At 35.8% G+C, this 18,651-nt stretch overlaps 5 protein-coding genes across 5 annotated transcripts; 2 read left to right on the top strand and 3 right to left on the bottom strand.

Moving 5' to 3' along the window:
* Positions 1-5,140: 5,140 nt before the first annotated feature.
* On the top strand, positions 5,141-7,522 carry LOC9302158 (serine/threonine-protein phosphatase PP-X isozyme 2). Its single transcript, XM_021029037.1, has 8 exons — positions 5,141-5,498; positions 5,921-6,073; positions 6,188-6,250; positions 6,325-6,410; positions 6,504-6,579; positions 6,664-6,932; positions 7,027-7,105; positions 7,182-7,522. The coding sequence occupies exons 1-8, from the start codon at positions 5,358-5,360 to the stop codon at positions 7,230-7,232; spliced, it is 918 nt and encodes a 305-aa protein (XP_020884696.1). The 5' UTR covers positions 5,141-5,357; the 3' UTR covers positions 7,233-7,522.
* Positions 7,523-7,623: 101 nt separating this feature from the next.
* LOC9300464 lies at positions 7,624-9,656 on the top strand. The gene is given in 2 exon segments (XM_002864342.2): positions 7,624-8,724; positions 8,726-9,656. Coding segments are annotated over 2 exon segments (1,092 nt in total). The 5' UTR covers positions 7,624-7,857; the 3' UTR covers positions 8,951-9,656.
* Positions 9,551-11,554, bottom strand: LOC9300465 (cell division protein FtsZ homolog 1, chloroplastic). The gene is made up of 6 exons (XM_002866038.2): positions 11,154-11,554; positions 10,952-11,051; positions 10,630-10,859; positions 10,375-10,542; positions 10,035-10,268; positions 9,551-9,946 (listed from the first exon to the last, which is right to left on the bottom strand). Exons 1-6 carry the CDS (start codon positions 11,445-11,447, stop codon positions 9,671-9,673), a joined length of 1,302 nt encoding a protein of 433 aa, XP_002866084.1. The 5' UTR covers positions 11,448-11,554; the 3' UTR covers positions 9,551-9,670.
* Positions 11,555-11,692: 138 nt separating this feature from the next.
* On the bottom strand, positions 11,693-13,040 carry LOC9302159 (V-type proton ATPase subunit e1). Its single transcript, XM_002866039.2, has 4 exons — positions 12,924-13,040; positions 12,716-12,841; positions 12,264-12,311; positions 11,693-11,952 (listed from the first exon to the last, which is right to left on the bottom strand). The coding sequence occupies exons 2-4, from the start codon at positions 12,811-12,813 to the stop codon at positions 11,886-11,888; spliced, it is 213 nt and encodes a 70-aa protein (XP_002866085.1). The 5' UTR covers positions 12,814-12,841; positions 12,924-13,040; the 3' UTR covers positions 11,693-11,885.
* A 295-nt stretch (positions 13,041-13,335) lies between these two features.
* Positions 13,336-18,298, bottom strand: LOC9302160 (DNA topoisomerase 1 alpha). Its single transcript, XM_021034215.1, has 16 exons — positions 18,180-18,298; positions 16,638-17,909; positions 16,288-16,482; positions 16,085-16,165; positions 15,954-16,013; positions 15,730-15,824; positions 15,486-15,642; positions 15,279-15,404; positions 15,078-15,158; positions 14,875-14,965; positions 14,652-14,785; positions 14,438-14,506; positions 14,258-14,347; positions 14,050-14,153; positions 13,792-13,960; positions 13,336-13,711 (listed from the first exon to the last, which is right to left on the bottom strand). Exons 2-16 carry the CDS (start codon positions 17,868-17,870, stop codon positions 13,628-13,630), a joined length of 2,769 nt encoding a protein of 922 aa, XP_020889874.1. The 5' UTR covers positions 17,871-17,909; positions 18,180-18,298; the 3' UTR covers positions 13,336-13,627.
* Between the last annotated feature and the right edge of the window lie 353 nt (positions 18,299-18,651).

Here is an 18,651-nt window from a genome sequence, read left to right on the forward strand (position 1 = left end):
TTTAGAAAATTGTGATATATGTATTCGACCTGTACTTGAATATCATTACCCTTATTTGACATGAATATTTCACATATATGATAAAAATTTGAATATCTGATCTAAAATGTCCAACCAAAGTAACTATAAAACTATGTATAAGAACATTCTTTGTACATAAAACATGAAACCTGTAAATCTGTAATTGTATTCAATCTTATAAATATCCTTAAATTCAAGACTAATATAGATTTATAGTTACAATCATTGGTAACAAAATAAATTAAAATTTGAATATCTTAATCTACAATCATTCATACTATAAGGGTTTTCTAGTCATTTAAATGAAGTATAACTAATAGATCTTTTTAAATATGGGAAATGTCACTTGAGTAAGACGATTGTAAGTCACATATGGATAGGTATTGTTGCATGAATTTCATTGGTGATATGATGTTAGATAAAAATGAATAATTAATTAGCAAATATATATACAAAGAATAAAAGATACAAGTGGGTCCGATGTATCTTATATTAAGCCAACAAAAAAATTTTCATTAGCATGCCACAAGACTACAAGAGTCGTGAAAATAAAGTCATACTGTTCTATACTTCTACAATCTAATCAAGTTCTTTGGGTAATTCTGATTTATAATTTACGTAGTACTACATTTAATGTTTAATTTCCAAAATAACCACCAAATTTAATAGAGAATTTATAGTAAATAGCCATGGATTCAAAAAGAATTAAGAAAATAGCCATGAGCTACAGTACTTTGTCTGTTGGATGTCGGAAAGCACGTGAAATTACACACATGCCTTTTATAACATGTTTTTTTCTCGAATTACATGTGATAGAATAATATATCTCTTTTTATCATATTATTTTCCGGTTTTACACGTTATTTATAAAGAGCACATGATATTTTTTGAAAAAACACTCTATTCAGTTTAATATCTTTCTCTATCATGTTATTTTATAGTAATACACGTTTTTTATTATGATCACATGTGATTTTCTTCAAAAAAGATTTTTATTTTCTAGTAATTCACGGTTTTTATTAAGATCACATGTTATTTCTTTGAAAAAACACTCTATTCAGTTTAATATCTTTCGCTATCATGTTATTTTGTAGTAATACACGTTTTTATTATGATCACATGTAATTTCTTTAAAAAACGATTCTTATTTGCTAGTAATTCACGGTTTTTATTAAGATCACATGTTATTTCTTTATAAAAGATTCTATTCAAGTTTAATTTTTCCGTAACAATGTTTTTTTAAAAAAAAAACACTACGTAATAAAGTTTTTTCTTAAAAATTCACTACGTTTTTTTAAATAGCATGTATTTTAGTTAAATATAACATGTGAAATTTAGATCTTACGTGCTATTTTGAAAAATATCACGAAACAATGTCGCCTACTGTAGATCTCAAAACAAACGGAGGATGGTTTTGTTATTTCACCTCTTCAGACAAGGTGGGTCCATGCTGTTTTCCGACAGAATTTTCTCTCTCTGCTAGTTTCTTAATTTATGTGTCAAATTTGGCTAGTTAGTAATATTACCCAATTTAATACTACTATTAGAAAATTACAAACTTCAGATTTAGGAGGGTAACTATTTTTTTTACTAATTCCTTAAGTTAATTTGCGGTATTCTTAGACTTTTAACATTTTATTCAGATGTTGTTGAAACATTTTAATATCTTTTGGCTGTTGTCATTCTTGTTTCACTAAATACGGTAATTAGAATTTGTTTTTTCCATTTAATTTCGATATTTTAACCACTTTTTTTTTTGTTCTTATGATTAGATTGCTCTTCTTAGGGTTTTAGTTATCGTTTTTCATGCCCTTGTTAATTCCTATCTTTCTCTCTTTCTGTATTCGTTTATGTATTCTTATCGCAAGATTACTGACTAATTACGTAACAAACCCATCTTTCTTTTTGGCACATTTTAACAATTATCAAATGAGCTACAAAAAGGGTAGCGAAAGGAGATTATTGACTAATGATATGTGATACTTAATTGGAATTTGGATTTGTCAATGACTACAAACTTTCAAGTAACGAGAGTCGTCTCACAATTATGCGAGTTGGTCACGAATTTAATATTCATACATGAATAATTTCCTCAGCCTATATAAAATTAATTTATTGTTACTGATTATTATCATAATTACCTTTTAGAGTTTTAATTTTATAGACCTTTAATCATTAATGGTGTTAAAGTTACAAAGTTTTATATTTTTACTACAAAGTAGTATTATGATTCAAAGCAATTTTTCAAAATAAGTTTAGGATAGATTTAGTTAATATATTACCAGCTAGCTAAAATTCAAAGAGATTATTTGGAATTTGAAGACATTGATGAGACTTAGATGATTTTTTATTTAAATACTTAATTGCTCATAGACCAATCAATTAAAGTTAAATATATACTCAACCGCTTCACTAAGCAATATAATAGGCATGTAAACCTAGATCAGGTATACTCGTGTAACGATTTTTACCGTTAGTTATCGTTGATATGATTTAATAATCTCGGATAAAACCATATGGGTTCTCGTGTATACCTAATTCTGCCACAACTACTAACTGAAAGTCTGAAATACTGATACTTTTTGTTGGCCAGTTTAAAACATCTACAGATTTAGACTTTTAAAATCTAACCCAACAATATAAAAACTTTACTTAACAAATTAGATGCTTACATAGAAATATAACATGATATATGAAAAAACAACTTGTTACGCAACAGTTAAACAAAATGTTCAAAAATCATCTAAAATGTTTCAAAAATCACATTGGTTTTTGTTTGGACAAAAAAAATGGTTTGTTTGGACAAAAAAATGGTTGGTTTCATACTAATTAAGTTGCTACTCAGATTTTTTTCTATTTTCATGCAAATATTCTTATATATAGTGTGTAATTTATAATGTCACTAACGTGGAAAGCAAATTGGATTAATAACCAGAAGACCAGGAAGTCTGTTTTATTAATATAGTTTTTGAGTCTTTTCACATATAGTTACCGTGATCCTCGCTGTTTCACGTAACACTAGGCCCCAATATGTGCTCTTTAATTATTTTAGTCTTTAATTTAACTGCATATCTATGATGTCTAACTTTCAAATTAGACTAACCCAAGAAACGACATGTATGATGCCTAATTTTCAAGAAATGAACCGTATAAATTTTTTAGTAGCATATAAAATCATATCGATATAGTCCTATATATATATAGTATATATATACTTCAAATATTAGGTGAAAAGAAAAGAAAAAAGTAGAGAAAGTGATCAAGAACTACTACAATATATTTTTGTAGCAAGGAAGTAACCAAATTTAAACAATCCACAAATTTTAAAACCGTCTCCTAGAACATTATTTGACCTCAAGTTTGATGATTATTGATTAGTAGTGAAAATAATAATGTATCACTAAACGAGCATCAACCTATATGATAGTCTATGTCAGCTAGTGATTATTGGACAATTTATTTGTAATGGACTCTTGCTCATTATTAGACAACAAAACGATTAACGGTTAGTTAGGGGAGAAAATATTAGATTACGCACCATTCGACTATTCAATTAATTTCTTTGCACTAAATATTAATAATACTAGTACTTTTTTTGGTCTCCCATGAAGGCATGAGGCTTCCTACTAATTAACATCATCACAAGGGCTAAGGAGTTATACTTATTTGTTCTCTAGTCTTAATAATGTTTAAGGTTTCGATCGCATCATCTTCTGTTAGTGTCCGGTTAAAGCGAGATGGTTTAATTGTTTCATTACGATTGAGAGTTTTTGAAGGTTGCAAACGTTGATTATTTTATTAATTCGCAGTTTGACACACACACACAAAACCATGTTTCTTACCCGAAGACATCGACCACAGATTATGTATGGCTTATCTTCTTGCGCATTACGATTTTGTTTTACTCTTAACTGAAAATTAAATGCTCACCAAACTTCAAGAAAACTGTGGTTTTCCAATGCAATCTAAAAATAAAACAAATAGGAAGTCTTTGTAATTAGGTCAAAAAGCAAAGGGTCTTTTCTTCGATCCTCAACATTCCCTTTACTCTTATGTTTTATTTCCTTTGGCTTTGACCTATAATTTACTTTCTTTCTCCAATAGTTACAACACACATCATCAATTTTACTACCATTGTTTGACTTCTTATAAATGTCATTCTTGATCTATACTTCTCTTTCTGTCAATATGGCTAATTAAGTTTTCGATCATACTAGTTTATTTATGCTTTTATTTTATGCATGTGTATATAACTTCAAATAAACTAAATTTATCTGATCACAACAAAACTGATGACATTGTATTTGTCACACCGTACTTCAGTTTAACATAACCTAATTAGGCTACTTTGGATTCTTGGACTTTGGCTTTGGTGCTTTATCCGTGGTGGATTTGCGCAAAACTCCTATCAGAAAATATGTTTATTACTACATTAGTCATGCACTACAATAATCCGAAAACCCGATGCTAATCAAAATAAGTAAATTAAGCGATCTACTTTATCTCTGATTTTTTTTTTAATATGATTACTTTTTTAATGAAGGTAATGTCAACCAAATGAACTCATTAAGCCATTAATTGATTCGTTCTTTTTTGTATCGCACTAGCTTTGAATCTGCGTTAAGTGAATTTCAGCCTAGTTTATGTGTTACTGATGGGCCAATAGTCGAATCTAACGGATGATATCTGGCCCAAATTAAGGGATTGGGGGCTAACAATGTGTTCTTAAAATTCAACATTTACCATGTTTTATTACACTAAACCCTAAACAATTTACCATATTTTCTTACACTAACACCTAAACAATCTCTTATCTCACATGATTTTACCATTTGTAAAGCATTATTTCCGCGCATGCGCGCGGGCAATCATCTAGTTAAGCCATTAATTGATTCGTTCTTTTTTGTATCGCACTAGCTTTTAATCTGCGTTAAGTGAATTTCAGCCTAGTTTATGTGTTACTGATGGGCCAATAGTCGAATCTAACGGATGATATCTGGCCCAAATTAAGAGATTGGGGGCTAACAATGTGTTCTTAAAATATACGCGGCAAATTTGGTATTTAATCAAAAATAGAAGGACCGGATTCAAAAACAAACATTAAAACAGAGAGACTGAGAGAGAAAGAAAGAGAGAGAGAGAATTTGGGGAGAAAACACCCCTTCGGAGAGGAGCAAAGCCTCTCCTGGGGAAGAAGAAGAACACGACTTTTTGCCAGATTTTAAGGGTTTCGTGAATTTTGCGTCTGATTATCGAAATTAGGGTTTTTATTTTCTTTCCATTAGTTGTCTGTGAAGAAAGGTGGAAGAAGAAAAAAAAGAGAAGGAAGAGAGAAAATGTCAGACATAGACCAGCAAATAGAGCAGCTTAAACGCTGCGAGCCTTTGAAGGAATCAGAAGTGAAAGCTCTTTGTCTCAAAGCTATGGAGATTCTAGTTGAAGAGAGCAATGTTCAAAGAGTCGATGCTCCTGTCACTGTAAGTTATTTTCCACGATTCAAGTTTCAGAATTTATCCCTACTGATGTTTGAAGATTGAGTTTTGGAGAGAACCCATGAAAGTCAAAGCTTGTGAGTTGAGGAATCTAATGAAAATTGAAATTGGGTTCTTGGATTTTGTGCATAATTGTGACTCAGAACCGTTGTAGTTAGTTTGGATTCGGAATTAGAAATGATGTGGTTTAAATTAGGGTTTTTGTGGATGGTTTACTAGGTATTGGTTTTTTGAAATTATGTAGGAAATTTTGGTTCCTATGTTTTAGGGATGCTATATACATTGTTATCTAAAGACTCTGCAACAATTGCTTCTTTAAATTGGAGTGCTTACAAGTCTGAAGATTTCATGGAGAGTGTCTTGCTAGTTGATTTATCCTTAGATTTTGTTTTGTTTTATGGATTTAGATATGTGGCGACATCCATGGGCAGTTCTATGACATGAAAGAGCTTTTCAAAGTCGGCGGTGATTGCCCTAAGACAAGTTATTTGTTTCTTGGAGATTTTGTTGACCGAGGTTTTTATTCAGTTGAGACATTTCTACTTCTTCTAGCTCTCAAGGTAATAAGAAATTGCTCAACAGTGTGTTTACTATGGTTTGTTCAATTATTTGGATAGTCTTCTCTGCAAATGGGTTCTAGAATCCCTCAAGTTGATTACTTTTTATATTCTCAGGTTAGATATCCAGACCGTATAACTCTCATTAGAGGGAATCACGAGAGCCGGCAGATTACGCAGGTGAGTTGAGTCTTTTTAGGAAACTTTGGTTCGTGTGTATACTTTCAGACTATTTAAGAGTCTGATTTTAGTAGGTATATGGATTTTATGACGAGTGCCTGCGTAAATATGGCTCTGTAAATGTCTGGAGATACTGCACAGATATCTTTGACTACTTGAGGTACACACCCCTTTTCGGCTTTTGTTTTGGAGTTCCATGTAGAGATTATTTCGGTTAATGTAATGGAAACTTCCTGTCTTTTATTTGTCTAAGTCTTTCAGCTCTTGTCGAGAACAAGATATTTTGTGTTCATGGAGGTCTCTCTCCAGCTATTATGACTCTAGACCAGGTTGAGAAAGTGCTGATATAATCATAAGGTTTTAGCTATAAGGATATATAACTGACTAGTCAATTCATACATTTCTTGTGGCAGATCAGGGCTATTGATCGAAAGCAAGAAGTACCACATGATGGTGCCATGTGTGATCTTTTATGGTCTGATCCAGAAGATATTGTTGATGGCTGGGGATTGAGTCCCCGTGGTGCCGGCTTCCTTTTTGGCGGCAGTGTTGTTACGTCTTTTAACCACTCAAACAACATTGATTACATATGTCGAGCTCATCAGCTAGTTATGGAAGGTTACAAATGGATGTTCAATAGCCAGATAGTCACTGTTTGGTCTGCCCCAAATTACTGTTATAGGTAATTAATTAGATAGATACTCACAACCTTACACATATTATATTGTTTCCTTTGCCTTGAGTGTTCATGTTACTTGTGTTTGAATGTGGTCCAGATGCGGTAATGTTGCTGCAATTCTAGAGCTCGATGAGAATCTAGATAAGGAGTTTCGTGTCTTCGATGCAGCCCCACAAGTAAGATCCTGACCTATCTAACTTCCTGTCCAAATTCTGGTTTGATTTGTCAGGCATAACGTGACTATGGATGCAGGAATCGAGAGGAGCTCTAGCCAAGAAACCTGCACCTGATTATTTCCTGTGAGACGCAAAACAGTGAAAACAGAAACTGGAACTCAGAAATTGGTTCTTTCTTCTCATTGCAGAGCAAGAAAACTACCCAAAATCATCGGTGTATAGGTTGTAAAATGCAGAAGAATCTATAATCCATGTGTTGCCAAAGAGATCTCTACACAAAGGGTCCGTTTGATAGAATCTTTGTGTCTTAAAAGCTTCTTGTTTATTTTCTCTCTCTTTTGTGTGTAATGCCACTTTTACAACAAGAAAAAGAAAAATTGTGAGAGAAGAGCCCCCATGGATCTTTTGGAAACCCTACTGATTGATTGATGCACAAGAAAATGATCATTCGTTCTTTACCTATACCTCAAGTGTTTCTGCCGATTTCTCCTTTCCGGCCCCTCACTTTATTTCTCCTCAACAATTGTAAGTTCATCATTTTTAGAATTTGAGTCTTGACAATTTGGAGAAAACTTGGTGTGCAAGGTCCAATTAAGAGATTAATGGAGCGTTTGACCACATTTGAAATGAAATCCAATTAAGATTGTGTATGACCATAATTAATTTAGTGGTGGGAAACTTGTTGGGCAAGTCCTTTCCTCTGTATTAATTCAGCCTTCTAATCTCTTGGTTTTCGCTTAAGAACATTACTCATGTCTCTGCTTCTCAACCAGCCCTTGAAGATCTGCTTTCGGAGGAAACCTGGGTTGGTAAGATCCTCTCCTCCTCTCTCTAATGGCTTCTCAACTTCCTTGTTGCAAACCCCTCCTTGTACCATCATTGACGCTGATCCTTGTGGAAGGGGTCTCGGAAAACTCGTCGTTAAATATCATAATGAATATCATCTCACTGATTTGGAAAAGAAGGTGGCTATGGAGTTGGTGGATATTCCAATGGCAACGATCGGGTCATCCCATGGTTGGGTAGCTACTTTGAAGGAAGACGGAATACTGCGTCTCCAAGATGATCTAAACCCAAATGCATCCTATACAGAACCAAAACGTATTCCCCTGCCTCCTCTTGTAACTCTGCCTCATTGCCAAACTCAAATCGTTACCAATGTGTCAATGTCCTCATCTTCTCCTGAGGATGAGGACTGTGTCGTGGCGGTCAAGTTCTTGGGACCTCAAATAAGCTTTTGCAGACCGGCTAAAAGTAATTCCGAGTGGATCAACATCAGAATCGCAAACCCCTGCTTCTACTCCTCTCGTGTCATGTTTTCGGAGAAAGATGAGATGTTTCGCATACTCGGATCTGGAGGCCATATCATTGGATCATGGGATCTCCACACACAGAAGCAAAACCCATTTCAGAGGTTGCAGTTCCTAAACCTTCCCAAGCTGACAAAGACCAAACGAGAGCTTATGGATTCGTGCTACAAAAGCGAACACTTGTTGGAGTCAAGAACCACCGGTGAAACTTTCTTAGTTAAGTGGTATAGGAAAGCCGTCTGGAGAGGTATGTCGAAACTGAAAACAAAAGCTTTAATGGTGTTCAAGCTAGACTATAAAGGGAACGCTGTTTAGTGTTTACACTCAAGACATTGGAGATCTCTGCATTTTCCTCTCAAAGTCTGAACCATTTTGTGTACCTGTTAGCTCCTTTCCCGGCATCATGCTCCCTAACCACGTCGAACTCGCGGATGTCGGTGAAACCGGATTTGTCAAGCTGGCTGATTACTCCATCTTTGCTCATAATACTAGAATCGGGCCCGGTTACCATATTCCACCTCAAAATATAGAGTAGTTTGATAGGTCCCAGTTATAGGACAATCAATGTTGATCAAGAACAAAGACAAGAACACTTTGGTTCTCAAAGACTTTAGAACAAGTTACTACAATTTTTTTCTTCCCCTTAGATTGTGCAATAAACATGCTTGAATACACAAGAAAATAAAGTAACAACTAAGGCACGTGAAACGTGGGTAAGTAAACACATTGCCACTAACTACAATAATTAAAATAACTCAAACTCTTGGCCACGTAATCTTCTTCCTCAATTTGTATCTCATCAGTAGTTGTTTGGAAATGAGTTTGAGGCTGGAATCTCGTCTTTTCTTTTTAAATCTTGAAACATGGAATCTATTTTTATATATTCTAAGTGAGATTGATATGCATATGTTAATCTACTTTAGTTATGTTGTGTGTCAAAAACCTTCCACGGTCTTGGGATCATAAGTCAAAAACTCATTTCCTTTCTGCCATAGCAGGATCAAGTTTCACAAGTTTATATCTCTTCAAGATCCCCGTGATAAATCATTGAAGCCAAGTTCCATCCAATCTGTGCCTGTGACTTTACAGTCATGTTTACCAAATGACGTTATGGATTTGCCTTAGGTTAGCATAATGATCGAAACGTTAGTTTTTGATTTAGAGACAATTTGGAGAAAAATAAAATGTAATTGATATTTGAGCCTGAAGATCGTTACATTTTTGATGCTTAAAACCGAAAAGGCAAAAAAGAAAACTAGAAGAAAAGTCTACGGGGAGAAGATGATTTGGTAGAGATAGTTGATGGAGACTGCTTCTGGTGAGGCAGAGACATTCCTTTGTTCTCTTGTTGACCTGATGATCCCATTTTGTCCAGGAGTTTAGCTGCTCTTGGATCAGTCAGAAGTGTCTTCTGGAATGACTGTGAGAAGCCCGTGGCGATTATGGTTACATGAATCTCTCCGGTGTAACGATCATCCACAACGGCTCCAAATATGATGTTGGCTGATGGGTCTGCCAAACTTGTCACGACCTGCAAAAAGTCCGAAATCTGTGCATTATAATACGGTATATACCCAAATTGAAGCAAAACCGAGTACACCAGGACAAAAATACGGTACCTGTGATACTCGGTTCACTTCTTGCAAAGTTATGTCTTTTCCACCAGTGATGTTGTAGACGACACCAGTAGCTGATTGTATGGATGATCCGATCAATGGAGCCAAAGTCGCTTGTTCAGCTGCTTCTTCTGCCCGGTTCTTGCTGGAAGAAACACCTACCCCGAGCATTGCAGTTCCAGAATCTTTCATAACTGCCTTCACATCCGCAAAATCTACATTGACCAGTCCAGGTATCTGAAAAAGAACAATAAATACTGTTTCCTCAGGATCTTTCTTTGGGGATCAATCAATGAGCTTTCATAAACCAACTTGTTACGCTTTATACAATACACAGACTTACAGTAATAATATCTGAGATTCCTTGTACTCCTTGGCGTAAAACATCATCTGCAAGAAGAAAAGCATCCTGAAGAGGTGTCTGTTCATCAGCAATATCTAGCAGACGATCATTTGGAATCACAATAAGGGTATCAACATTCTTTTGGAGCTTTTCAATAGCTTCCAGTGCCTAGAGAAAAATAACCAAATTAGGCATGGATCCATATCAAGACTTAAGAGTTAAACCAATTCAACTTGAAACAGTGTCAACACCAACCTGCAAAGATCTTTTACGTCCTTCAAAGCTAAACGGATAGGTAACAACACCAACAGTCAAATAACCGGCATCCTTCGATATCTGAGCTACCACAGGTGCAGCACCAGACCCTGTTCCACCACCCATACCAGCAGTAATGAAAACAAGGTCTGATCCTTTAAGAGCATTAGCAATTGCATCTTTTGATTCTTCTGCAGCTTGTTCACCGAGAAGCGGGTTTCCACCAGTACCTATTAAAACAAGTAACAGAGACGCAAGTTTGTTGCTTTGAGTGTCAAAACTCACACAACATCTATACAAATAATAGTATAACTCTACTAACCAAGCCCACGAGTTAAAAGCTCTCCAATTTGAAGTGGGTTCTCAGCAGAAGACTGTAACAGAGCTTGAGAGTCCGTGTTTATCGCATAGAAATCAACACTCTGGAACACAGACGAATTCAAACCATAAATCAATCAAAACCCAAAATGAGAAAAGTTCAATGTCTTCTTCTTTGTAGAGAGAAAGAGATTGAGAAATGTGACCTGTAAACCGCTTGAAATCATCCGGTTAACGGCATTGTTACCACCACCACCGACACCAACAACCTTAATTCTCGCAGACTCCATCGGAGAGAAGGAACATCTCAACCGCATCGATTTAGACCTTGTTGAATCGCTTCTTCGTTTTGAGAAGCCACCACGGAATTGACTGATTCTAGTACTTGCGCAAACGCAGCTACTATGCAACGAATGAGAACATAACGATTTCGCAAGAAATGAAGAAGACGATGAAGAAATCGTTAGTTCATTGAGCTGCGCTAACGGAATTATCGCCATTGTTTACTTTCTCTGCTTTCAGAGAGGAAAGAGAGACAAAAAAAATGGGCTTTTTAGGGTTTTAGTGTCGACGAAGAAAATATCAACAGTTGAGTGTTTTTTCCTCACAAAGGAAAGGTGAAGAGATCGAGTGGACCCTCTAAACCTCTAAGTCACATAAACGACGACGTTTCACATTGATGTTCATAATCAAAATTATGACTTGAAAAGCTTATTAAATTAACAATACATTGTGGCCAAAAGGGTGAGAAGTGAATACAAGAAAATCTCAAAATAGTAAAGAGGCCAAAAGGTTTTGATTTGTTCACATGCCCAAGATAAGAATTACAAACAGGAAAACTGTTTAAAGATTGAAGATACACAAGGATTGGATTAGTCGACTGACTTTGCGTATGCTTTTTCTAGTTTGAGGTTTCTTGTCTGAGTAGAGAGAGGATTCTACTCTGTTTCGCTTAGGATGGGGACAATCAGAGGATTCATCTGTGCAATATATACAATTGCCCACCTACCATAGTCAAGAGATAAAAAAGTAAGACAATGTGACCAAGCAACATAGAATCAAACTCGATATACAGATGCACAAAGAACCTTGACAATGTTCATGAGTTCAATTAGGAAACTTTCAGACTATGACTAGAAGCAGTTTGACTACTTTGTTGTAAAGAAACAGTGATGAAGGAGGGGAAACAATAACAGGTCTTTTGACATCAACGCAAAATTGAAGATGAAGAAAATGCCAAGAAGAAACAATGAGCTGTAAATGTAAACCAATGGCTAGAAAAGCAACGCAAAAGGTATATCAAAACATAAACTTACATCATCCAACAGCAGACCGTGGCAGTAATGACCAAAGTAAGATGTAGCCTGTTATCACAAAATAGAGATGAGATATTTTACTCCATGGTTACAGAATGAGAGGCAAAGCAAAACAGTCACGAAGAAACAAGGAAGACAGATTAAATAACAGAGCTTGAAGCAAGCTTGATGAATGATACAAACAACTTCGAAGTATAGCATATCCATAAACTTTCAGAGCACAAGAAACGAAACCGTGACAAGAGTTCTATTCATACATCACCAAAGCTCGTTGAAGATATTACACCACGACAAGCAACCAATTCAAAGACTTTGGAGTTTCCCTCTAAATGTTGAGCCTTTATGTTTCCTTTTTCAATTAACTATTGATTCCAAATTACCCTCACTATCATTGTCAATTAACTAACACCTAAGATTCAGAAATATCAAATTTGCAAAGCAAGGAAACATACAGATTCGTGGAGGGACCTCTGTTGCAGCAGATTCTAGCGCATAAAGCAGCAATAATCCCAACGACGACGAAGATTAGGGTTGTTATAAGGAAACCCATGTTTGATCCTGATCTGAGAGAGAATTATCTGCGACGAGACGTGATTTAGGATACAATAACCTCAAGGCGATCGAAAAGGACGGTAAAAGAGAAATTGTCTGAGATCTCACAGATTTGAAAATGAAAGCTCCTCTTGGAGGAGGAGGACGATGATGTTCTTCGTGCGAATCCGGTGAATCTGAATTTTTGGATCCGTGTGAGTTTTGAGATTTTTCGTGAGGGAAAATAGACCAAACCTAACTTATCTTCAAACTATTATTAAGTCAAACACCCTAATTATTTACTTTTGTCTTAACCACATTACAATTATATATAGAAAAAAGCTCCTAAATTTCATATCTACATATGGTTTACAAAGTAACTAAATTATGCACCTGTGATGTTTTTGTAATATAATTGTAAAATGATCAAATTATCCTTTTAATCGGGATATATAGAGAATGAATTAGAGTTTGAAAAAAAAAAAAAAAAAAAAAAAAAAAAGAGAATGAATTAGAAAAATACTACACATTTGCACATATCTTTTTACTAAAACATCTTATGAAAACATAGGGAACAGTGTTTTTGTTCTTCTTCCAATTTTCTATTTCTTTAATCATGTGAAAAATAACATAGCATTTTAGTCATAGTAATAATGTTAAAAAGGACAAAAGGATAACACTAATGAAACAGCTTGAATTTTTTTTTACTCACTACGGTAAAAGGTTCTAAACAAAGGAGGAAGATGAATAGAAGAAAGGCCGGTTTTCTCTTTGCTCTTATCTCATTCAGCTCTTTTGCCCTCCAATAATTGCTCCATCCGAGAACTGCTTCTCTATACCATCCGGTGCGAGAATCTGTAATCGGGTTCTACATCCATTGCCCACGCAAATTTCTCCAAAAGAGACTTGGTGAATATCTAGAACAAGAAACATTTTTTGAGTTTGTAAGAAAAACTTCTGTTCAGAAGAGACCTATCCTGAGAGTTTGTTTCTATACCTTTTCGATTGGTACTTCATGACGTTTGCACCATGCAACCGTGATTCTAGGATCCAGGTAATTGATCTTAGATGTGCCTAGTGCCACGGTTTTCAAGTCCTCTTTTGTATGCATGTCTCGTTCCATTTTCTCGATCTTAGCACTCTGTTGAGCAATCTTCTTCTCCCACCTGCAATAAAACATTCAAAGGACGTAAATCTTCAAAACGAGATAGATATCTAGGAGTCTTTTCAGAAGTAAGAAGGAAAATTATATTACGCGTTTGGTTCTAAGCTTCTAATCTTCTTTCCATCAGAACCTTCCAATGGTGGTTTTCCCTTTTTAGCCCAGTCAAGATTAGTTTTGAGCTCTTTAAGACCCTCCTACAGATTTATCAAAAACAAACAAACGGAAGGCATTATAAATGAATCCAGAAGAAAAGCAGAGAATTTCAAAAGGTAATCAAGAGTTTATAGGAGATTTGTACCTTGAGTTCTTCTATTCTCGCAGTCAATTTTTCAATTTGCGCACCATGTGACTTTGATACAGTACGCTGATGATTACAGATTATGGCAACCTGAAAGAATGTGAACCAGTATTTCATGAATCTGCCACATGAGCTATGCACCAAACAAGAAATCACCAGGAGAATGAACAAATCTTTTACCTCCTTGTTTGCTTTCTGATAAACTACTATTTTCTGATTTAAATCGCCATCTTTGGTTTCTTGACTCAGCTGTTCCACACATCAAAACGGAACAAAGTTGTGAAAAAATGTAAAGGAAGAAAATAAAGAAATATAAATACTTGTAACTGGGTTTCTGTGACTAAATTGTATAGCAGCATAAATCTAATTTGAAACTCCAAGGTTTTGAACATACCATTTCATCCAAAGTGATGGAAGCATTATATGTACGGAATACTTTGGCTGTGAGACCAGGCACAAGTTCCTTCAGATGAGCATTCAGTTTACTTGTGTCCAACTCATCAAAAAGATCATCTGTTTTGGATTTTCCTGGATAGGGCAAAAAAGAAAGCATGTTATTTGAATCAATCACAAGAATAAAATAACCTGTGATATACCACGTCAAGTCCATATCTCACCCGCCTGGAACTGTCCAATGGCCTTGTAAACAAGAGGCTCAACCTCAACTGTGTTCACATACTGGATTGAATCCTTACCAAGAAAGTCAAACTGGGTACATATGAAGATAGAGGGAAATGTGTGAGATTATAAGTCTTCTGGCAGGATTAAACACATGTTATCCACTTTCACAAGTGTAAAACTTTAAGGATGAAATTAATACCTTTATTTTATTTGGAGGAATACACTCCACATTTCCAACTTTTAAAGTACAACAACCAACAGTGTCGGCCTCATCATCATCCTACCAATCAAAAATGAAAATATGAGATTTCTTCAGAATTTGTTTTTTGTTTAAGCGCCATTTATTTGTTAGAATCATTTGCTTTTACATTAAACTTGCAATATACTAGTTCAAAACTACCTTCTCATTTCCAGCCCTAAGCGCCAATTTATCAATGAGATATGTCGCCACAGCAATTTGCTTCGTTGTAACATCCTTGGCGGTAAAATTCTTGGTGTATGTTGTCCTTATATTATCTATATGGTCCTGCAGTCAAAACAAATCTATTGCTAAAAAGGAGAAACAATGAAAGAGTAAGCACGATTCATAAAAATGAAAGCTGCTTACCGTAAGATTCCTAGCTTTCTCGTACTTCTCTTTGTCGCTCAGCCCTTTCATAGCACTGCTAGGTGCCAAAAATACATACTTGAATTCTTTCTGGTTAATAGGATCAACCCAGAAAGCTAGCCAGGTAACTGTGTTATCATGCTTTACTTCTTTCCATCTGAAAAGTCACACAGCTCCCATGGCTTAGTAAAGATCATTATATGATGCTTTTCAATTTAAGAGGAAAATCATGGAAAAACAAGACCTTTCACCAGCGATTGGACATTCTGGAATAGGAGCACCTTTCCCGATATTTAAGGTGATCTCGCATGGACGGATACGCTTCTTTAGTTTTCCCATCTAAAAAACAGACAGTAGATGGTTTTGAAAGAGAAAACAGAATAGACCATGCCTTAACTGAATCCACCCAAACCCGCAACGTCAAGGTATGTTGTTTACGAAAATTAGTTTCTGAGAGACAGGACTAACCTTGGGATGTTCTCCACGGCCTCTGAAAAGCCCAGGCGGTTCAACTCTGAAATTACCAATCTGAAAGATAAACAGAAGTTTGAGTGAGGAACTCCCTTTTGGGGAAATGACAACGTTATGGGAAGATTTACCTTCTCTTTGACACCATCAACAACAGCCCACATATATTTCTCCTCTTGCTTCAGTTTCTCCTCTTTCAAAGCTTTTTTCTCCTGTACCATATCAATTAAATTATGATATAAGTCTCATCTTGAAAATTTTCAGCAATAAGAAAAACAGGTCTGGGACACCAATATAGTCAGCCACTACACTTGAAATTCTATTTTTTAATTACCTCTGTGCTCATTTGTTTCTTCTTCTCTTTCTCTTCCAAATGCCACTCATATATGGGAGTAAAGTCACAATCATCCAACTTCTGTATCACATGTTTCCTGCCAAGCAGTGCTCGCCAGTCATTCCAGAAATTCTCCCTAAATTGAGGTTTATTATAATAATCCGTCTCTCTCATTACTGCAAACATAGTCGCAACCTGTATATCATCAACATAGCATCAGCATGGATAGTAATGCTTTCTTGAAATGACATAAGAAAGCACTCTAGATATTGAGATGAACGAAAAATCAATTAAGAAACGGGTATATAACATTTATCAGTAAGATTGAGGACGTGGATGGAGAGAACAACCTCTTCTTGTTCAGTAGTTAGGTCAACAGGCTTCCCCTTGTACAAAATCTTAATGCCGTGAGGCTTGTAAGGTGGTGGAAATATTACACCGTTGTGCACCAAGGTAGTCCATTTCTTCTGCCCATCTCCAGATGAAGGTGACGATTTCGAAGACGCGGAATATTTTGAGTCCTTTGTTACTTTCTTAGAGTTTTTGTTCGTTGTTCTGGACCGAGGAGAAACGACATTTGTCACTTTTGGCTTTGCAGCTGATGAAGTAGAGTTTTGTTTTACTGCCTTAGGTTTTGCAGATGATGTTTTACTGTTGGAGGAATCTGATTTGAATCTCTTGGATATCGGAACATCATCATCATCATCAGTTCCATCTTCTCTGGTAGATAACTTTTTAGCTTTCAATGGTTTTGGGGAACCCAAAACCCTTCCCTTATCATCTGACTCTTTTTTGACAGAATCTTGTTTCATTTTCACTGAAGTAGGTGAAGCTGATAGCTTGACCTTCTTCAAGGAAGATTGATCTGCAGAACTATTCTTCTCCACGGGTCTCTTACCTAATACCTTACAGTTCGGTACTTCATTTTTAAGTGCGGAACCATTCTGATGCAACTTTTTAGCCAAAGGTTTATTTTCATCATTGGAGATCTGTTTGCCCCCTGACATCCCACTATCAATCTTTTTCCGAAACATTAACGAGATTGGAGTTTCATCATCTGACTCATCTTTTATGATTCGGTTTGCTCTATCAAGAGGTCGATCACCATTATTCTTTTTTTCTGGCTGCGGTGAAGACACCTGCCGCGAAGAGGTTGGCCCTTTATTTTGCCGATTGGAATTTCCAGATAGTATGGAACTTAATGGTCTATCATCCTCAGAATCCTCATGTTCAATTTTACATTTAGACTGATCTTTATGTAACTGGCTCCTATCCTTAACGGTAGAGAGCGTATCATTCCGCAATGGTGACTTTGCTGGTGAAGCCTTAGCAGAAGATGATGGCACAGAGGATTTCACTGTAGAAGTTCTATTCGAAGGAGTGGTTCCATTTGGGCTAGTCACAGGGGATCTCATAGGTGATTCCTTTGTGGTAGGGACTGCCTTGCTTCTCTGGGGATTGGATTTAGATTGATTCGAATTAGAAGCAACAGTACTTCTCCTCTTGAACACTACAGCCTTGTCATCATCACTGTCTTCACACCCATTATCCATCACAGGTTTCGAAACAGTTTCAGTGCCCATACCCGAAATAACAACGATGATAAAGGCTCAGACCAACTTCTGACCAAGAGGCAAAACAACCCACAAAAAAATGTCAGAGCTTCCCAAAGAAAGGCAAACAAACACCATTACAACTACAAGCAGCAAAATGATTACACTACAGAGAATCATAAAGCAAAGAAACAACATTTGAAGAATCCAGTGTAGTTGAAATACCAAATCCCCAATTACGAATGTGAAACCCTAATTTGTACTATAACTGGGTAATGATGCAAATTGAACTTAATACAATCAAATTTCGGAGAGTTAACGTTGGATTGAAGAAGCTACCTTCGTCCAGAGATTGAAGAAATAGTCGAGCGAAGCCTATCTCTCTCCCTTGTTTCTCTGTTCTCTCTTCTCTTCTGCTCTGATGGTTTCTCTCGTTTTAACGACGAGGAGACTAAGGCATAAGGAGACTCTCTGTAGATTAGAGAGTTCCCCGCTTGAGGGTTTTTTTTTTACGTCGCGCCAAATCGTTTAATCTTACCGCCATAGACTTTTGTTTTTACCCTTATTGCCATAAACTTTTTAATTGCCAAAAATCCCACTAAAAATTTGGGTTTAAGATGAAAAAATTGATTAATCATCGCCTCATTGGTTAATTTACTAAAAGTGTGAAGCATATATAAGTAAATAATATTGGGGATAAAATCACAAATGCAAAGAAATCCAATTTCTTATCCGATCAAATTCCGTGTCATCGGATAATTTAGCATTTGGATGTCATTTAGATAAACGAAACAACGTATCATCATATTAA

Source organism: Arabidopsis lyrata (assembly GCF_000004255.2).
Source record: "Arabidopsis lyrata subsp. lyrata unplaced genomic scaffold ARALYscaffold_8, whole genome shotgun sequence".
Taxonomy (NCBI): Eukaryota; Viridiplantae; Streptophyta; class Magnoliopsida; order Brassicales; family Brassicaceae; genus Arabidopsis; species Arabidopsis lyrata.

Coding starts and splice junctions, on each gene's coding strand:
- LOC9302159 (XM_002866039.2), bottom strand. CDS start 12,813: ATGGGTTTCCTTATAACAACCCTAATCTTCGTCGTCGTTGGGATTATT. Junction 12,312..12,715: donor AGAGGTCCCTCCACGAATCT/GTATGTTTCCTT, acceptor TTGTGATAACAG/GCTACATCTTACTTTGGTCA. Junction 11,953..12,263: donor ACGGTCTGCTGTTGGATGAT/GTAAGTTTATGT, acceptor TGACTATGGTAG/GTGGGCAATTGTATATATTG.
- LOC9302158 (XM_021029037.1), top strand. CDS start 5,358: ATGTCAGACATAGACCAGCAAATAGAGCAGCTTAAACGCTGCGAGCCT. Junction 5,499..5,920: donor GAGTCGATGCTCCTGTCACT/GTAAGTTATTTT, acceptor TTATGGATTTAG/ATATGTGGCGACATCCATGG. Junction 7,106..7,181: donor TCTTCGATGCAGCCCCACAA/GTAAGATCCTGA, acceptor CTATGGATGCAG/GAATCGAGAGGAGCTCTAGC.
- LOC9300465 (XM_002866038.2), bottom strand. CDS start 11,447: ATGGCGATAATTCCGTTAGCGCAGCTCAATGAACTAACGATTTCTTCA. Junction 11,052..11,153: donor TGATTTCAAGCGGTTTACAG/GTCACATTTCTC, acceptor TCTGTGTTCCAG/AGTGTTGATTTCTATGCGAT. Junction 10,860..10,951: donor GCTTTTAACTCGTGGGCTTG/GTTAGTAGAGTT, acceptor TTGTTTTAATAG/GTACTGGTGGAAACCCGCTT.
- LOC9302160 (XM_021034215.1), bottom strand. CDS start 17,870: ATGGGCACTGAAACTGTTTCGAAACCTGTGATGGATAATGGGTGTGAA. Junction 16,014..16,084: donor TTGATGGTGTCAAAGAGAAG/GTAAATCTTCCC, acceptor TTTATCTTTCAG/ATTGGTAATTTCAGAGTTGA. Junction 15,405..15,485: donor AGAAAGCTAGGAATCTTACG/GTAAGCAGCTTT, acceptor TTTTGACTGCAG/GACCATATAGATAATATAAG.